A 19270-nucleotide genomic window follows, 5' to 3' on the forward strand; every position below is an offset into this window, starting at 1 on the left:
AAGTCACCCGACATTAATTTGGGGAAATGCTGCAAGCAGGATTCATAAACATAAAACCACAAGCAAAAGACAACAGTCAACAGTGTGCCCTTGTGCCAAGAAGGCCAATGGCATTTTGGGATGTATAAGTAGGGGCAAAGCCAGCAGATTGAGGGACGTGATCGTTCCCCTCTATTCGACATTGGTGAGGCCTCATCTGGAGTACTGTGTCCAGTTTTGGGCCCGACACTACAAGAAGGATGTGGAAAAATTGGAGAGAGTTCAGCGAAGGGCAACAAAAATGATTAGGGGTCTGGAACACATGACTTATGAGAAGAGGCTGAGGGAACTGGGATTGTTCAGTCTGCAGAAGAGAAGAATGAGGGGGGATTTGATAGCTGCTTTCAACTACCTGAGAGGTTCCAAAGAGGATGGTTCTAGACTATTCTCAGTGGTAGAAGATAACAGGACAAGAGTAATGGTTTCAAGTTGCAGTGGGGGAAGTTTAAGTTGGATATTAGGAAAAACTTTTTCACTAGGAGGGTGGTGAAACACTGGAATGCATTACCTAGGGAGGTGGTAGAATCTCCTTCCTTAGAAGTTTTTAAGGTCAGGCTTGACAAAGCCCTGGCTGGGATGATTTAATTGGGGATTGGTCCTGCTTTGAGGAGAGGGTTGGGCTAGATGACCTCCTGAGGTCCCTTCCAACCCTGATATTCTATGATTCTAAGACCCACCCCAGAGTAGGCTGGGTAGTATCCTTTTGCCTCAGGTTCTTAAGTCCAGCAACCAAAAGTTCCTTTAACATGCCCCTCCCTTCTCCCTCCACCCCACCTCACCCCACTCCACTCCACTCACAGTTGTTGTCCTTGGTCAATGAAGACCCAGAGTTCAGAGGTGCATCTGCGTGACCTCACCTCCCACCCACCTTGCTCACTTTGCTGTCCAGGTGCTCACTGTGGCATCAGTTGCCCTGCCAGCCACTCACGGCTCCACCCTATGGGATGTCTTGAGGTCCCACCACTTATCACAGCTGTCAGTAGGGAAGCCTCACTACTAGAGCAGACTGGGCAGCCTTATGCATCAGAGACACCGTCCCTAATGCTTACACCTGGTTATCCATGATTTCAGCTCTATAGTCATGTAACAAGACCCTCAACTGAGTCTTAATCAGCACTACTATTATACCATAGAGGGAGAGGAGAAAATAGATTAAACAGTACTTATGACCAAACCCACCACAGACAAACGCCTACCTCCACCCTCTCTCAACTTCACTGGGCTGTGGCACCCTTGTCCCCTACCTAGCAAGTGCTATTTAGTTGAGGGTGATTCCCTCAATCAGGGCATGCCAAGCAGAGTTCTGCTGCCCTTGATTCACATAACAAGGATAATAACCCTTTAGTACTCCTGCCCCAATAACAAAGTGATTTGTGATCCAACACCAGCCAAAAGTGATCATTTGGGCAAAGCAATCTCATCAGGCAGCGTGGGTGTGTCCATGCAAACAAGGTCGGCTCCTGCAGTCGTCTTCCCCAGCTCCTCACTAGATGTCAGGGGAAAGCTCATTCAGACCCTGCTTACATACAGTTACAGACTATTGTCTCTCAGCCCAGGGGGCCCCCCCGACTCAGAGACTTTTCTTCAGGTTCTTTTGACTTCGTAAATGCTCAAGTCTGCTTCTGCCCAAGACTATAAACACAGGGCTCCGCTGGGGCAAAGGATGTAGATTGTTCTCAGTGTTGACTGATTCAGCTTTGAGACTCGCCCATTTCAGGGGCCTATTTCACTTCTAACAGTTTTGGAACGCAATCACCTGCATGTTCCATGGCTCTAAAATTGTCTCGCCTACTACAGGTGCCGACTTTCTGATTTCTCTGGGGGTGCTCAACCCCTGCTCTGCCCCAGGTCCCGCTCACAGTCCACCCCTACCCACAAAGCCCCACCACACTTCTTCCCACCCCTACTCCACCCCCTCCCCTGAGCATGCCCCACCCTCACTCTGCCTCTTCCTGCCCCACTTCTCCCTCTCCCCCCACAGCACCTCCTGCCTGCCGCTGAACAGCTGATCAACAGCAGGCTGGAGGCACTGGGGAGGAGGGAGAGGAGCTGATCGGCGGGGCCCGCTTTTTTTTTGTGGGTGCTGCAGCCCTGGAGCACCCACAGAGTCGGCGCCCTTGTCGCCTACAACCGTCTTGCAATAACCGTCACAATCAGCTAGTCCTTAGCTTTCGGCAGAGACCACACACAGCCTCCTTCAGTGAAATGTTGAGAAGATGGTCAGACGCACGGGCTTGGGCATGTCTGTGCCACACCATTCTCTCTCAGTTAGTCTATTCTAAGGCTTCTCTCAGCAGCATGTAGCGTACATACATGGATAGTCCCCCAGCACAGGTATACATAGCGGTGTTGGCACTGTTTAGGCAAGTAAAGACACGCGTGAGGGACCTGCCTATGCAGCTCTCTACTAAGCGGTGCCTCTCCAGCCACACTGTTTTTAGCAGAGTCCCACTGCTTCCCGAGCCCATCCCCCATTGCAGGGAAAGGCTCCAGTGGGAGGAAAAGCTCTGGCAGGGGCTGAGCCTTTCCCTGCTGCCTCCCCCGTGCCAGAGCCTTTCACTAACACGTGGCTACACACTGCAGTATGGACGCAGCCTGCTTTCCACTGCAGCGGGTGGCGACGTGTACCCTACGCACCATTGCCAGGGGGGTCAGCTTAGACGTCCCCGATGTGTGTTCCAAGGCAGTAGGTCTGCTGATACCGTGCAATCCAATTTGGTTTAAACAAAGGTTGAAAGGCACAATGCTAGGCCCTCCTGGCCATAGCAGAGGAAAGGAGCACAGCCCAGCACGGTGAAAGTGACTCCAAAGTGTCTGAGAAACGTTTCCAAATAGCTGAGCAAGAAGGCAAAGTGGGGTTTTCCCTTCTCCCCACCCTCCAGCTTTCTTTTGTGATCATTACAGAGCTTCTAGGGGTGAGCCAATACTTTGCTGCCTCTCCACGATGACTTCTTTTTATTAGCAGACATCCCCCTCCCCATGTAAATGACGCGATGTTATTGGATGTAACATTGTGCCAAGCCAACGTTTTGCAGCTTTTAAAGAATCTCAGGCTGGTGTGAAGAAACATGCCGGGAAAGAATAATGCATCTGTACTATACATAATCTATTGCCAGAGCCGGGGGAGGATGAATGTCACATGCCATCAGGCTGCTCGTATTCCGGGGCTGCTCAATTTGCTTCTTCTACAGAGTCTCCTATACACACATTAGATCTGCTTTCTCAGCATCAGAGCTGGTGGTGACGAATTCCGTTAATCACCCAGAGAAAGGGAATCCATCCCTCAGTGGAAACAGCAAGGGAAAGATATGGTTTCCTGGGGCTTTAACCCCCAGGAGTGAAATCCTGACCCCATTGAAGTCAAAGACAAAACTCACAATTATCTTCAAGGCAGCCAGGATTTCACCCCATTCCTTTCTTCAGCCACTTTGAGGAAAAAAATCCATACAGACCTACTTGCGCTACACTGATGACATCTTCATCATCTGGACCCACGGAAAAGAAGCCCTTGAGGAATTCCACCATGATTTCAACAGTTTCCATCCCACCATCAACCTCAGCCTGGACCAGTCCACACAAGAGATCCACTTCCTGGACACTATGGTGCTAATAAGCAATGGTCACATAAACACCACCCTATACCGGAAACCTACTGACCGCTATTCCTACCTACATGCCTCCAGCTTTCATCCAAACCACACCACATGATCCATTGTCTACAGCCAAGCTCTACAATACAACTGCATTTGCTCCAACCCCCCAGACAGAGACAAACACCTACAAGATCTCTATCAAGCATTCTTAGAACTACAACACCCACCTGCTGAAGTGAAGAAACAGACTGACAGAGCCAGAAGAGTACCCAGATGTCACCTACTACAGGACAGGCCCGGCAAAGAAAATAACAGAACGCCACTAGCCATCACCTTCAGCCCCCAACTAAAACCTCTCCAACGCATCATCAAGGATCTACAACCTATCCTGAAGGATGAGCCATCACTCTCACGGATCTTGGGAGACAGGCCAGTCCTTGCTTACAGACAGCTCCCCAACCTGAAGCAAATACTCACGAGCAACCACACACCACACAACAGAACCACTAACCCAGGAACCTATCCTTGCAACAAAGCCCGTTGCCAACTGTGTCCACATATCTATTCAGGGGACACCATCATAGGGCTTAATCACATCAGCCACACTATCAGAGGCTCGTTCACCTGCACATCTACCAATGTGATATATGCCATCCTGTGCCAGCAATGGCCCTCTGCCATGTACATTGGCCAAACTGGACAGTCTCTACGTAAAAGAATAAATGGACACAAATCAGATGTCAAGAATTATAACATTCAAAAACCAGTTGGAGAACACTTCAATCTTTTTGGTCCCTCGATTACAGACCTAAACGTGGCAATTCTTCAACAAAAAAACTTCAAAAACAGACTCCAAGGAGAGACTGCTGAATTGGAATTAATTTGCAAACTGGATACAATTAACATAGGCTTGAATAGAGACTGGGAGTGGATGGGTCATTACACAAAGTAAAACTGTTTCCCCCTTCCCCCCCCACTGTTCCTCAGACGTTCTTGTCAACTGCTGGAAATGACACACCTTGATTATCACTACAAAAGGTTTTTCCCCCGTCACCCGCTCTCCTGCTGGTAATAGCTCACCTTAAGTGATCACTCTCATTACAGTGTGTATGGTAACACCCATTGTTTCATGTTCTCTATGTATATAAATCTCCCCACTTATTTTCCACTTAATGCATCCGATGAAGTGAGCTGTAGCTCATGAAAGCTTATGCTCAAATAAATTTGTTAGTCTCTAAGGTGCCACAAGTACTCCTTTTCTTTTGCGAATACAGACTAACACGGCTGCTACTCTGAATACAGACCCATATTTATGATTTGTATGACATTGGTGTCTCAAAGCTCCAATCAAGATTGGGGCCCCACTGTGCAAGGGACCCCATTGGCAGCTTGTCTTCACAGATGGAAGGATAATGGGGGGTTCATCTGCACCCCAGATACAGTTCCAACAGTTCATTGTCTTACTCTGAGACAGGAACCCCCCTGCTGCTTTCTTTTCCTCTAGCCCCCACAATCAATTGATCAACATTTTACTCAGACCGTACTTGGGCATGCCTTGGGAACCATACAATCCTTAATTTGCACAGGACCAGCCAGAGAGAGGCAAATGTTTCTTCCCCTTTCTCTGCCAGAAGTATGTGGCTTGCCTTTTGGTGACCTGTCTGACCTCACAGATCTTAGAGAACATAATTTGTAGTATGTATACATAACTCTTCACATATTCTCCACCCATGCATCTCAAAATGATTGCGATGACCAGTGTGAAACAGGCTTTCATTAGAGACCTTACATGACCCTTTGGGTGGCTAGTATGTAGATACCAGACCCAGGGGATCCAGGTAACTCCTATGTACCCCCATGCCTTCTACCCAGTTGGCATAAGAGGTCCTTGGGTCACAGGGCTGTACACACACAGGGTAAGAGATACCCTTTCTCCCACAGAGCTCACCATCTAAGCTGAAAAGGCAGACGAAGGAAGTGCTATTATCCCCATTTTACAGAGACGGAAGTAAGGCACACAGAGACTAAGAGATTTGCTCAAAGATCATAGCAGGGAATTGAACGCAGATCCCCTGCGTCCAAGGCCAGCACCTTCACCACAACACCCTCATTAATACAGAATGGCTCACTTGTACAGTATACAAGTCAGCACCTGTCTGCTTCGATTATTGTTTGCATTTTTCATTGCTATTAGTTGTTGCCGTGATGGTCAAATGCACCCCACGTGTCTCCTCTCATCTGTTAGTTTAACCATTTTCAGACTGTCTCATGTGACAGATTTTGGACCGCTTTATTTGTGTTGTTCTCATCTATGTGGGACCAGATACTGAGTGCTCAACATCTCCTAGGATTTGGCATGGAGGCATTTTTGAAGCTACTTAGCAATGCTTCCTTGCTGGCATATGTCGGATTGGAATCAGGCCCTTGGTGGGTATGTCTGTGTATGTAAAAGCACGGTATTTGGGTGCAGATCAGAAACCTGCACCTGCTGGTCATTCAAAGTGCTTTAAAGCAGACCAGTAAAGGAAAAGAAAAATGGGTTTTCATCCCTGTGTCGTTTCTATATGATGGCTACAGAAGGCTACAAGGTTGGCTGACTAAATGGGTGCTTTGTTTTTTTCAAAGATTTTAGTTTTGGCTTGTTTTTTTACATGAGAAATCAGGCCTGTCTGGGCAGGAGGGAGCAGGTCTACAGCTGGCGTAATGCATTGCTATTGGAGGCAATGGAGCTAGGACAAGATACACCAGCTGACAATCCACCTCAGTGAAGACGAGTGGGCAAGTGAAGTGATGACATCACAAGAGCCGAAAGAGCGAAATCTGAGCAAATGAGAGAAGGGTTTTCTTAGTGAGTTTAAAAGAATGTTGGCTAAATTGTGGCTTTGCTAGGCTAGGTCCCATGCATGGAACAGATTGGGAAGAAAATCAAGACTCAGAGAATCACAATCTGTCTCTTGCCCCCCACCCTACAGCTTTCCATGTGGACTGTTCCTGGGCCATCCCTATAATTGGGGCAATGTACATTGGCCAGTGCACTGGTCCAGTTAAGAACATAAGAATGGCCACACTGGGTCAGACCAAAGGTCCATCCAGCCCAGTATCCTGTCTACCGACAGTGGCCAATGCCAGGTGCCCCAGAGGGAGTGAACTTAACAGGTAATGATCTAGTGATCTCTCTCCTGCCATCCACCTCCACTCTCTGACAAACAGAGGCTAGGGACACCATTTCTTAGCCATCCTGGCTAATAGCCATTAATGGATTTAACCTCCATGAATTTATCCAGTTCTCTTTTAAACCCTGTTATAGTCCCTAGCCTTCACAACCTCCTCAGGCAAGGAGTGCCACAGGTCGACTGTGCGCTGAGTGAAGAACTGCCTTTTATTTGTTTTAAACCTGCTGCCCATTAATTTCATTTGGTGGCCCCTTGTTCTTATATTATGGGAACAAGTCAATAACTTTTCCTTATTTACTTTCTCTACACCACTCATGATTTTATATACCTCTACCATATCCCCCCCTTAGTCTCCTCTTTTCCAAGCTGAAAAGTCCTAGCCTCTTTAATCTCTCCTCATCTCTCCATTCCAAACCCCTAATCATTTTAGTTGTCCTTTTCTGAACCTTTTCTAATGCCAGTATATCTTTTTTGAGATGAGGGAACCATATCTGTACACAGTATTCAAGATGAGGGTGTACCAGGCATTTATATAAGGGCAATAAGATATTCTACGTCTTATTCTCTACCCTTTTTTGTGCTGGCCCAAATACTAGTAGGGGCTATGGGGAGCCCTAGCCTCTGCACACTCCTTATCCACCTGCATGGAAAGCTTTAGGCCTCTTTACTAATACCCCAGAGGTGGCCCTTAGCCTTTAGTTTACACTTATTAAACTCCAAGGCCTAATTAGCATTTTGGATAAAGAGAGTCTTTGTTCAAGATTTATCACCCATGCACCTTCAGTTAAAGTGTTAGAGTTTATCGCAAACATTGCTGAGACCTCCCAGAGAGGTCCTGGAAAAACCATGGAAGACTCAATTTGGCATTCCTGATACTAGGCTGCCAATGTGCAGAGCCCACTGCTGCTCAATATTGTCTCATTGTTTCTTGGTAAGCCTCTGTCAGTCTGTCTGTATCCATTTGCTGTCTCTTGTCTTGTACTTAGCTTGTAAGCTCATCAGGGGCAGGGACTGTCTTTGTGTGGTGCCTAGCACAATGGGGTCCTGCTCTGTGACTAGGGCCTCTGGGCACTTGTCATAAATATAAAGGGAAAGGGTAACCACCTTTCCGTATACAGTGCTATAAAACCCTCTTGGCCAGAGGCAAAATCCTTTCACCTGTTAAGGGTTAAGAAGCTAAGGTAACCTCGCTGGCACCTGACCCAAAATGACCAACAAGGGGAAAAGATACTTTCAAATCTGGAGGGGGGGAAAAAGGCTTTTGTCTGTCTGTGTGATACCTTTGCCGGGAACAGATCAAGGATGCAAGCCCTCCAAATCCTGTAAAATTAGTAAGTAATCTAGCTAGAAAATGCATTAGGTTTTCTTTGTTTTGACTTGTAAATTCGCTGTGCTGGAGGAAATGTGTATTCCTGTTTTTGTTTCTTTTTGTAACTTAAGGTTTTGCCTAGAGGGATTCTCTATGTTTTGAATCTGACTGTCTGTGAGATTATCTTCCATTCTGATTTTACAGAGTGTTTCGTTTATCTTTGTTTTGTTCTTCTAATAAAGTTCTATTTTTTAAGAATTTGATTGGTTTTTTTGGGTCTTAAAAATCCAAGGCTGGTTTGTGCTCATCTTGTTTATTCTCAAGCCTCCCCAGGAAAGGGGATGTAAGGGCTTGGGGGGATATTTTGGGGGAAGACGTCTCCAAGTGGTCTCTTTCCAGATTCTTCGTTAAATCGCTTGGTGGTGGCAGCGTACCAGGTTTTAATCTAAGCTGGTTCCCAAGGCAAGGAAGAAATCTGTGCCTTGGGGAAGTTTTAACCTAAGCTGGTAAGAATAAGCTTAGGGGGTCTTTCATGTGGGTCCCCACATCTGTACCCTAGCATTCAGAGTGGGGAAGGAACCTTGACAGCACTACATTAATATAAATCAATAATTAATAATAATATTGCCAAGGTAAAAACAGAGGGGAAAATATCTGAAAAACAAAACCTCAGGCATTCTTTATACACCCTAAAGATGAAAAAGGTCAACTAGCCCTATGTTTTCCCTAATCCCTTACAGGCCACCTTTAAAAAACCATGGCATTTTGCAAGCCCTTCAAAGAAAGCCATCTCCATTCACAGTTTTCCTGTTTTTCTGTTCTGTCCAGAGTCAGCTGCAGGTTTCTGTGTTAAAGGACAATCAGCACTCCACAGACGATAGCCCGTCTGTCACTTCTTGTTTATCCCACTGAACTGGAAGCAAGCCCAGAGTCTTTGCATTTCTCAAATTCACTGAAAACATGGGGCCTTGGAGAGCAGAACCGGACAGCATGCTTAAATCCTTCATCAGCAGCTGATTTACTTTTATGATTTTAAGACAAAAACAGAACAGCCGCCTAGCAGCCAAAGAGCTTGTGCACACTCAGCCATCAAGGTTGTAAACCTTAAGACTCAGCAACTTCACTTGAAACGTCTCTAAGGATGTACATGATACATGGGTTGGCTTAGCCTAGCCAAATTCTCTTCTGTCCTGCTGTCCAAGGACAATGCCTGCCTTCAGGGGCTTTCCCCTCCCAGTCAGCAAGTTCTCAAGTACAGCAGAACTCCCAGTGACTTTGGTAGGAACAGATTCTGACCCTCTAAGCACAATTCCACATTCTTCACTTATGCTGGTGAGCACTGAATGCATGTGAATAGTCCCTCTGAAGTCAACAGAAACTCCTTGCATAACTGTGTGCTAATCAATGGGAGTACAGGTTACACAGTCAGGCCCTTATCATTTTTCCAAGGGAATCTAAGCTTATCTTCCATATGAGTGCTAAAGGATGGGGCAGGTGAGCAGAGGGTGAGTATATCAATGACCTCATAGAGACCTAGGGGGACAGTTAAGCAGCCCCACCAAATACAGGGGGTGACTATAGCAGTGACCTCACAGAGGCCATGGGGCAGCTAAGCAGCCCCACCTAATACAAAGGTGAAGGAGCAGTAGCCCAGCTGTCAGATACAAGGAGCGGAGCCGTGAGTGTAACAGAGGGGCCGCTCTGGACACAGGGAGAGGAACGGTGAGTGTGCGCCCAGGCAGAAGACTGCAAGGGTCAGTGAAATACCAATTCCACCCTTGCTTTAAAACAGAGAGGCCACTGGGTGCAGGGGGATGGGGGGAAATGAAGCAATGATCCCACTGCCAGATACACAGAGAGGGTCAGTTAATATGATGTGCAACAAGTGAGAAAGTACTAAAGAGGCTGCCAAGGTCTACATAACTGTCGGGCGGTACAGACGCTGCACAGAATGCTGTTGGGAGAAGCAAATCATCACACGTTTGGCTTTGGAAACATTGTTTTCCAGATCACTACTTATGAATCAATCACGTCCCACGTGAATATTGCTTTGCCAGCCAATAATAGCAGCAGCAGGATTAGCAACTAATTTTGTCCTTCATCTAATAATACACCATCTTCAGGAAACATTCCTCCTCTGATGGTGTAAAAAAAGAGCATCATGGGAGTGAAATGCATTAAGAAATAATAGGCCTAAAGCAAACCGTCAGGGCGACCAGATATCACTGGCTATTTAGAGAACACCTCGCCGGTTGTGTTAAGTGAATAAGTCTTTTGCCAAGCCAGCTCCGAGCTGGAGTACTTTCAAAACCTTAAAAACAGCTGCTATAATACTGTGGGTCTGATCTATTGAGAGAGAGAGAGATTCCCACTAAAATCAATGGGAGTTTTGCCTGCGTAAGGTCTGGAATTGGGCCCACAGACTCTGATTCAACAAAGAACTTAAGCTTAAGCACATGCAGAGTTCAAAGGGACTTCAATGTGTTTTAAAGCTAAGCCCCTGCTTAAGTGTTTTGCTGAATCGGGATGGATCTAGGCATGTGCTTAAAGCTGAGCATGTGCTGAAGTAGCTGAATCAGAGTCATCATAAAGCTGGGGTTCTGGGCAGGGTAGGAGAATAGGAAAGGTTGGTGAAAGAACCCAGCTAGAAGAGAATAGCGTGCAAGGTGAAGAGGGGATCCCCGGTAGGTTTTTAACAGAAGACGTTGTCTCCAGGAGGCCCAAAGGTCATCCGGCCATCTCTAACATGGGGAATGCACAGCACAGGTGCCCAGGTACTCGGGAACAGAGCAGGGCTGGATGAATCTTTTGTGGGCCTGGCGCCAAACATATTTGTGGGCCCCCCTGGGGGCAGTGGAGCATGGCGTGGGGAGGTCGGTCCCCAGAGCGAGGGGCCGTCCAGGGGAATGGGGCATGGCGTGGCGGGGGCAGTCCCACTCCGCCCAGCACGAGGGCACTGTTTACAAACTGGCAGATGCCAGATGGACACTGGCCCCCGGCCCTGTTCTGCGCATGTGCCCCTTCCCTTTGGGGTCGGGTCCATGCCACGCCACATAGGCCCCCCCCACCCAGCACCCCCCAGCCCTGCTATGTCCAGCACTCGCGCCCCACAAATGCACAGTGCCCTGCACACCAGCACCCCTGCCCAGAGCCTCCTGCCCACAGCTTCCCCACAACTGCCCAGAACCCCACACAGAACCTCCACTCCCTAGCACCCCAACGCACACAGATCTCCCCCACCCCCACTGCCCTTCCCCACAGCCCCACCACAACTACACAGCACCCCTCTAACAGACCCCTACCGCCTAGCATCCCAAAACACACAAACCTCCCCCACTGCCCAGCATACCCCGCCACAGACCCACTCCCCCATGCCCTGTCCCCTGGCCCTGCTGAGCCAGTGCAGAGCAGGGATTCCCCATCCCAGCACAGTGCGAGGGGGCAGGACAGCTGAAGCTCGGGACCACAGAGTGGCCCCGTCTCCCAGGGCCCCACCCAGCCCTACCCGCCTGGTGCTGGTGGTGCCCGTGACGGAGGAGGCATTTCCTTGCATGGGTGTGGGGGGAGGCAGGCGCCAACTTCCCCAGCCTGCTGCTCTTGCGCAAAGTGGCAGGGAGAGGACTGCCCCCGGGGAGCGGACGGTCACAGGTCGGCAGGGCTGGGGGCTCCTCTCTGCCCTCAGCTCCGCTGGCGGCTGCCTGTTGGTGATGGGGGCAGAGAGGAGCCCTCAGCTGGCTGCCATGCCGGCTGATAGGAGCAAGCAGTGGGCAGGCGGGAGCAGCCAAGGGGCAGGGAGGAGCCGGAGAGCAGGGCCGGGGGTTGAAAGGAGCCCTGGGCCAGCAGTCCAGCCGGCTAAAATGAGCGAGCAGTGGGGGTGGAGGAGTTGGGGGGTAGAGAGGAGCCAGCTGCTCCGAGCCCAGCGCAAGTGGAATGGGCCAGGCCAGGGCCTGTTTTGAGCGTGGGCCCAGCACCATGGTGCCATTGTAAACCCGGTACTGGAACGGAGTGCAATGAGAACGCTAGATACACTGATATGCAGAGCTAGGGTATGTCTACACTGCCTTGTAAATCTGGGGCTGTGGGAGCCGCACTTGTTTCTAAGCCCACGTTCGAGCATTCACAGTGCGTTGTAAACCTGGGCTTAAAATTGCTGGACCCAGGTCTCAGAGACATGCTAACACATTCATATTGCACTACACAGACCTCCTGAGTTGGGTCTGTGGCTTGAGCTACTTCCACACTGGGAAGCCCCACCCAGGCACAGACCCCTAAATTCTGCTGCTGTTCCCCCAAAAACCTTTCACAGAAGCACCATGACACATCACCAACTCTCACAATTTTATCATGAGTCCCATGCCATTTGGTGCTTTTCTTAAAGCCTCAGCTCCTGGAGCCATGTGATTACATGAGAATCTCAGCTTTCATTTGAAATAAAAATTTACGTTTCTAGCCCTCCAGGCTTCGGAAGAAAAGCCAGAAAATGTGACCCCTTAAAGGTTCAAAAACAAGATGACAAATAAAAAAGAGAGGGGCTTGGACCTTTGTCACAGCAGGACTCGGACTCAACCCCCACCTCCTGCCCGCCTCCAGGTGGATCCATGGGTTCAGGTCCGAAGGGCTTTCTGACCCAGTCAGAAAGATTTGTGTGTGGATGGTCGGGCTTAAACTTGAGTCTGATCCTGAGTTACCAGTGCAGCGTGACCATGCCTTCACGTGGCACTCAGTCGAGTGCAAAAGGCAGGGCAGGGAGCACTCCGCTACGAGTTGGTGTGAATGTCTATGTACGGGGCTGAAACATCTTGTAGTTCTGTGGGGTAAAACATAAATGAAGGTGCTGCACAATAGCGAGATTAGAAGGGTTCAGAGGGACATAATTTCAAGGTCTTGTATGTGAACAAGACACACAGAGCAGCAGAGCCATCTGTGGCATTCCAGGAAGCCCACTGCTCTGGGGACAGGGCCACTGCCTCCTTCACCCCCCTTGTTGGGACTCTTCACCTGCCCCCAAGCCTCTGTGAAGTCACTGATGTAATCACCTACTGCTGGCAAGGCTGCGTAGCTAGGGAAGTGCTGGAGATTGGGCTTGTGGACATAATTTCTGAGGAGGTCTGACTGAGCTAACATCAACTGGCTGAGTGGAGACTCTGTTACATGCTAGTTCTCCTCGAAACAAATGGGGAGATGGCCAGGAGCACCGTGCGAACGTAGGGCAGGTCCTAATATGTAACACACGGGCAAAGTGCGTGTCATATCCCCCTCTAACAGATGGCCCGCAGACAATAACAGCCAGGTACTGCTCCCAATGAAAGGAATACCTGGTTTAGCTCATGTGGCAGAACCATGTCCTTTTGGGGATGAAGGCCCTACTTTCTTTTCCCCGCTCGGAGCCTGTGGTGGTGAGATCATTACAAAGTGACTGCCGGGTTGGGGATTTGAGCTCTGCTTGACTTCAGACAGTTGGGACGAGCTTCTCCTGACAGCCAGTTTGTTACCTCATGTCCCACAATCAGGCTTCCCCATCACCAAGCATCTCCCTTTGGCCACAGGGTCTGGTGTTGTGGAAACTCAGGCTTGTGCGGCAGTGTTTTGATCAACAGCTCACTGAACCGAAGTACGTGGAGTGAGAACCTTGTAGTCTCAACAAGGTCAAAGACAATTACCATGAGGTGCAACGCATTGATCTATTATTGTGGGTATTGTTTTCACCTGCTCCCTTTCCTCTCCATCCCCCGCACCTCCCCAGCACCATTTCAGCAGAAGGAGGTGGCATCCAGCCAGTCCGCTTCCTGCACTCTGACCCACTTTCTGAGAACTCAGCAAGGCAAAGTTTCACAGACTGCAGACTAGCGCTACATCAAGGGAGCTGGAGATTTTCTCTCCCCCTAAATGGTTTCAACAGCTTGCTGTCTGTGTCTGCGTGTGATCCCCAGGGAAACTCTCGCGGCTGGGCGGGGCCCGGACTCCCGGGCTCTGATCTACGGGGAGTTTACATTAGAGAGTTATGTGCAAATAGAGACCATTCCCCATCCTCCCTCACATTTGCCTGCAGAGTACCATGTGCGGTGGCAGAATCCACACCGGTTTGCTGGTGGTCAGCTACGCCACCTACCTACTCTTGGGTACAATCGGATTCTGGGCTCTGGAGAAGAATGCCGAGAAAGAACTGAAAATGGCAGTAATCCAAATGAAGGAGGCGTTCCTGCAGAACTTCACCCACCTCACTGTGGCAGAGGTTGAGCAGTTTGTGAAGGTAAGGGATGCTGCAGCAGCGTAGGCTGGTGGCCTTTCTGGCCGTCCATGCAACCCAGCCTCTGCTTTTCACTTACGTGGTGTTTTCTGTGCCGCATGCAGGTAACGAGTGTTGTGCCTTTTCTTGTGCATCCGTTGGGGAGATTTAATTTAACCACTGATGGGTGAATCCTGAGCCCAGCGTACAGTCTGCGTAGACAGGCCAGACACTGGGCAGCTGGCCAGAGCAGCAACGGCTCCCGTCCCCAGAAGGACTGGGGCATCTGCATAGCAGTGGCTTCTCTGACCCCATTCTTACAGGGGCCTGCTCCCACCCACCCCTGGGCATGCTGCCATGCACAAAAAGCTGGGCTCGCAGCCCCAGCATGGATCCCTAAATTCTGCTGCGGCTCCCCACAAAACCTTCCACAGAAGCACCACCCCGCATCACCAACTCTCACAAGTTTATCATGAATCCCGTGCCATTTGGTGCATTTCTTAAAGCCCCAGACCTGGAGTCATGTGATTACATGAGAATCTCAGCTTTCATTTGAAATAAAAATGTAAGTTTCTAGCCCTCCAGGCTTGGGAAGAAAAGCCAGAAAATGTGACCCCTTAAAGGTTCAAAACCAAGACGACAAATAAAAACAAATAAAAACCACCTCTGCCATTCCTGACTCTTGGGGACAGGGGAGCGAAGCCATGGTGTGAGATCATTCTGGTGCAATTGATTGGATCTTGTGTCTAGCCTCTGGCCAGTCTCATCTCTGGAATGTATCTAGGCTTGTGTCTGTATCAAATCAGTCATAGAGCAAGTTGTCCAGCCCTGCTTCCCAAGGCTGCTAAGGGCAGGCTCAGCTAGAGGCAGCTTTTGTTTAAAGCTTTATCTTAAAAGATGCACCTCACTTAGCATTAGAACAGAGAAAGATGGAAGGTGTCAGAAAACTCATCTTTGAAAATATCCTGTGTGTGTTTCGCGGGGGGAGGGGGATATTCATGGAACCATAGAAATGTAGGGCTGGAGCTTTCTGGGACCTTAAGAGGTCATCTAAGCTATCCCTCTGCGCTGAGGCAGGATCAACTAAACCGCTTAGACCATCCCTGACAGGGGTTTGTCCAACCTGTTCTTCAAAAAACCCTCCAATGACAGGGATTCCACAGCCTCCATGGGAAGCCTATTCTAGTACTTAACCATCGTTACAGCTAGAAAGTTTTCCCTAATATCTAACCTAAAACTCTCTCGCTGCAGATTAAGCCCATTCCTTCTTGTCCTACCTTCAGCGGACATGGAGAACAATTAATAATGGGATAGTATGACACACTTTGGGCTAGTCTCCGATTGCGATTACACCACTGTACATCTAGATACATTTCACCAAAGTCAATGGCGTTCCTCTGGATTTATATTGGGGTAAAAAAGCAGAATCTGGCCCTTTGCCTTAAAATAAAATTTTGCTAAGTGGATATCATACAGAGCCAAATGTGTCCCTGATGTAAGCTCATGTATGTCAAAGTAGGAATTAAATTGAGCCTTTCTGTTGCTTTGTCAGGTAGGGGATTGCAAAATACATTTGAAGAGTGGTGTATATTGATTTGCATGAATACAGAGGTTACTAGCTTTCTATTTGTATGGATGCCCTAAGAATAAAGTATATTATTGTTGTTACTTTATGACTAGGAAAACCTTTTCCTTCCTAAGTATTTTTGAATGAACAAGAGATACAATTTCCATATTCTGCTCTCACACCCATGTCCGCACACAACTGAGTTCAGTGGGACTGCTTGGATATAACAGTGCACATTATGCAAGGCACTGCATTTAGCCGTATGGAGTGGAAATCTATCAACTGCATGAAGCTGCTGCAGTTTCCACGGTAAACATCAAATAAATTGGTTAGTCTCTAAGGTGCCACAAGTCCTCCTTTTCTTTTTGCGAATACAGACTAACACGGCTGTTCCTCTGAAACCTGTCAGAATTTAACAGAGTGGCCCTGAGTCTCACTGATGATGCAGTGGTCTTATTTCATTCTGGTGGTGCACAGCAACCATAAAGCTGGCTTAGTTCTCCTTCAGATTCTCGGTGTACAATGGGAATCCCTAAATGATATAGGCCTAGCAGAACAGCTCTGCACTTCCTAGCATAGAATTGTGGCTGGATGAGAGGAGCAAGGCCAGAGAGTTTGCTCTGGCAATCCTGGGTTGCTGGAACTGCCCTTTTGGGCCACTGGCAGCTAGGCATAACTTAGAGCAGTTTTGAGGCTGTTCTAAGTTTCGCCATGGCCTGAATTGGACATAAGCTGGGACCATGATCAGGGATCCACAAACGTGGCATAAAGCCACCTTTATTTCTGGTCCTGCCCTGAGAGCAGCTCAGCTGGATCAGAAAATCGGAGACAGTATATTTTGCATCTGCCTGTGTTGTTTTGCATTGGCCCAGGATATTTTACAGGCCCAAAGTGAGGATTTCTCGTTACATGTTGTTTCGTTTTAAATGATCAGGGTTGGTGTTTGAAAACCTGGCTGTACACTTAAAGGATTCACAGTGTTCAAATTTATCTTCACAAAATAGAGTATGTTTGCAGGCAGGTTATTTACAAATAGTAAGTAAAATGTAAACCTGGGAGATCACATGAAAAAAACCTCACGTTCAGGAGAAATCCCATGTGATAAATTCTCTCCCTTTATTTTTCTAGTGTGAAAGTCAACAAGGTTTCCAAAGCGCTGGTGAGCCTTGAACCATAATTGTCATCACCCTATGGTTTTAACAACTGCTGTCTCCATTTCTTTTGGCAGACTAGCTACAATCCCTAATGAGTACTGAACAGTTAGAATCTGGAAGGGAGGGAAAACATACAGCTAGTAGGCCATCAATTTTTTTTTTTTTTTTTTGCTTTGGTCTCCTAAAATAAAGTCAAAGAATTCAGAGGAATGATTGAGGTGCTGGGGAGTGTTCCTTACAATTGCACCATGGAGAACCATATCTCCCAAACTGCCAGGGCCCAGCTATGGGACACAAGGAGGAAGAACCAACCAAAGAGACCAAGGGATGGAAAATAACAGGGCAGTAATGTAAAAATGCAGCAGGTTGAATTGCTTTAGCCTACACAAGCCTTTTACATGATTCTGCATTTCTGATGCAAATAATTTAGGATAAAACACTATAATGCTAGGTCAGTGGCAGTAAACTTAGTTCTAAAAAACCCAAGTGATCTCTCATAGGGCCCATTCCAGCTCCCACCTAAACGATCAGGTAAGTACATGGCACTATCTGAAATGCTGATTGGTTGCTGGTGAGTCGGTGGCCTCCTTGGAAGCAGGAGTGCTACTCGTACTGGCAGCAGAGTTTGCCTATAACTTTGCATACTGATGCATACGATCTATGGATACTCACAGGAAAAGGGTCGTGGCGGGCTGATTCCTCTGTTTTATCACAATGGACTGTGAGAACAGGGAGGTGTTCATATCAAACGTGGGTTTCGCTCGCAGAACCTGACTGACGCTGTGCAGAGAGGAATATATCCCGTCGGAAACGAATCACAGACTGAGGTCAGCAACTGGGATTTGAGTAACTCCTTCTTCTTTGTGGGCGCAGTGGTATCCACCATAGGTAGGTTTGGTGCTTTTTTCCCCTCTGCCAAATATAGTTATTATTGCTCTAAGTGACTGTGCTTTAGATGAATTCAGACTGGAAATAAAACATATGTTTTTAACAGTGAGAGTAATTAATCATTGGAACAATTTACCCAGGGTGGCGGTGGATTCTCTATCAGTGACAATTTTACAATCAAAACGGGATGTTTTTCTAAAAGCTCTGCTCTAGGGATTATTTTGGGGACGTTCTCTGGCCTATGCTACACAGGCAGATGATCACGATAGATTATCATGGCCTTGCAAGCCATGGCTATGAATTACCGCTTTTCATGGGCCAGGATGAGAAGCAGCAACTGACTTGGCCTTGAGGCCTTACAGCTGCACAATTCATCGTTCACAGTATTATTTTAGTTTATAACGTGACAACGACCTTTTACATCTCAACCTCCCCTTCCCTCTCTGTCTGTTTCTTTCTAGCCATAGAATCATCTGTTAAAACCTTAGCTGAGCCGCCAGTCATAGGACTTGACTTTCCCTGGTTTTCATTGTTAGGTCAAACTAACTGTAAATCTTTTCCAAGGCAGCTGTAAGGCAACAAAGAATGATAGGAAACAACTGAACGCAGCTGGGCTGTAGAAGGCCATTACTATAGTACATACTGCACCAGCATACTCACAATTTTCACTGCTGCCAGGAGAAAAGATGGGGGAGGGACAAGGTGAATACCATCATGGCCAATTCAAGCACAGTGTTGTCCTTAAAGCTAACAGAAATTGAGGCTGCTGGACTTGGAGACAAAAAACAAATAGTGTCCAAAATCGCATGTGGCCAAGAGGTTTCCACCAACCTGGTAGAACCATCTTGTGACCCAGGATATCACAGACAGTTAGAGAGAGAGGCCTGGTCAGTGCTTAACTAGGAAGTAGGGATGTAAAAGGTTAAACGGTTAACCGGGTAAGCATTAGGCTTACTGTTAATGGACCTTAACGGTTAACCCGGCCGGAGGGGCCCCAGCCCCGGTTGCACTGGGCTGGCAGGAGGAACCCTGGCCGTACTGGTCGGCTAGAGGGACTCCAGCCCTGTCCATGCCGGGCCAGCCAGCCAGCAGGACCCCAGCCTCAGCCAGGCCAGAGCAGCCCAGGCACCAGCTGGCCACAGGGACCCCAGCCCTGGCTGCCCTGAGCTGGCTGGCCGGAGGGTCCCCAGCCCCAACCTCTGCCCTGCCAGGCTGGCTGGAGTGACCTTGGTTAACAGTTAACCAGTTAAACAATACAATTTTAATCGTTTAACTGGTTAACTTTTTTAACCGATGTTTACATCCTTATTACGAAGGTGTT

General features: G+C 48.2%; 1 protein-coding gene and 1 long non-coding RNA gene across 2 annotated transcripts in view; one reads left to right on the plus strand and one right to left on the minus strand.

The window, feature by feature from the left end:
* On the minus strand, nucleotides 1-19265 carry LOC140913934 (uncharacterized). Its single transcript, XR_012159703.1, has 3 exons — nucleotides 18610-19265; nucleotides 17734-18027; nucleotides 1-228 (listed from the first exon to the last, which is right to left on the minus strand). It is a non-coding gene; the product is annotated as an uncharacterized LOC140913934 (long non-coding RNA).
* LOC140913932 (potassium channel, subfamily K, member 16) overlaps nucleotides 14170-19270 on the plus strand; it is a 15471-nt gene continuing 10370 nt past the window's right edge. Inside the window, exons 1-2 of the mRNA XM_073350742.1 lie at nucleotides 14170-14364; nucleotides 17829-17949. Coding sequence (XP_073206843.1) covers nucleotides 14170-14364; nucleotides 17829-17949 — 316 coding nt within the window. The remainder of the gene's footprint in view (nucleotides 14365-17828; nucleotides 17950-19270) is intronic.

This window comes from Lepidochelys kempii, chromosome 6 (genome assembly GCF_965140285.1).
Source record: "Lepidochelys kempii isolate rLepKem1 chromosome 6, rLepKem1.hap1, whole genome shotgun sequence".
NCBI classification, from domain to species: domain Eukaryota; kingdom Metazoa; phylum Chordata; order Testudines; family Cheloniidae; genus Lepidochelys; species Lepidochelys kempii.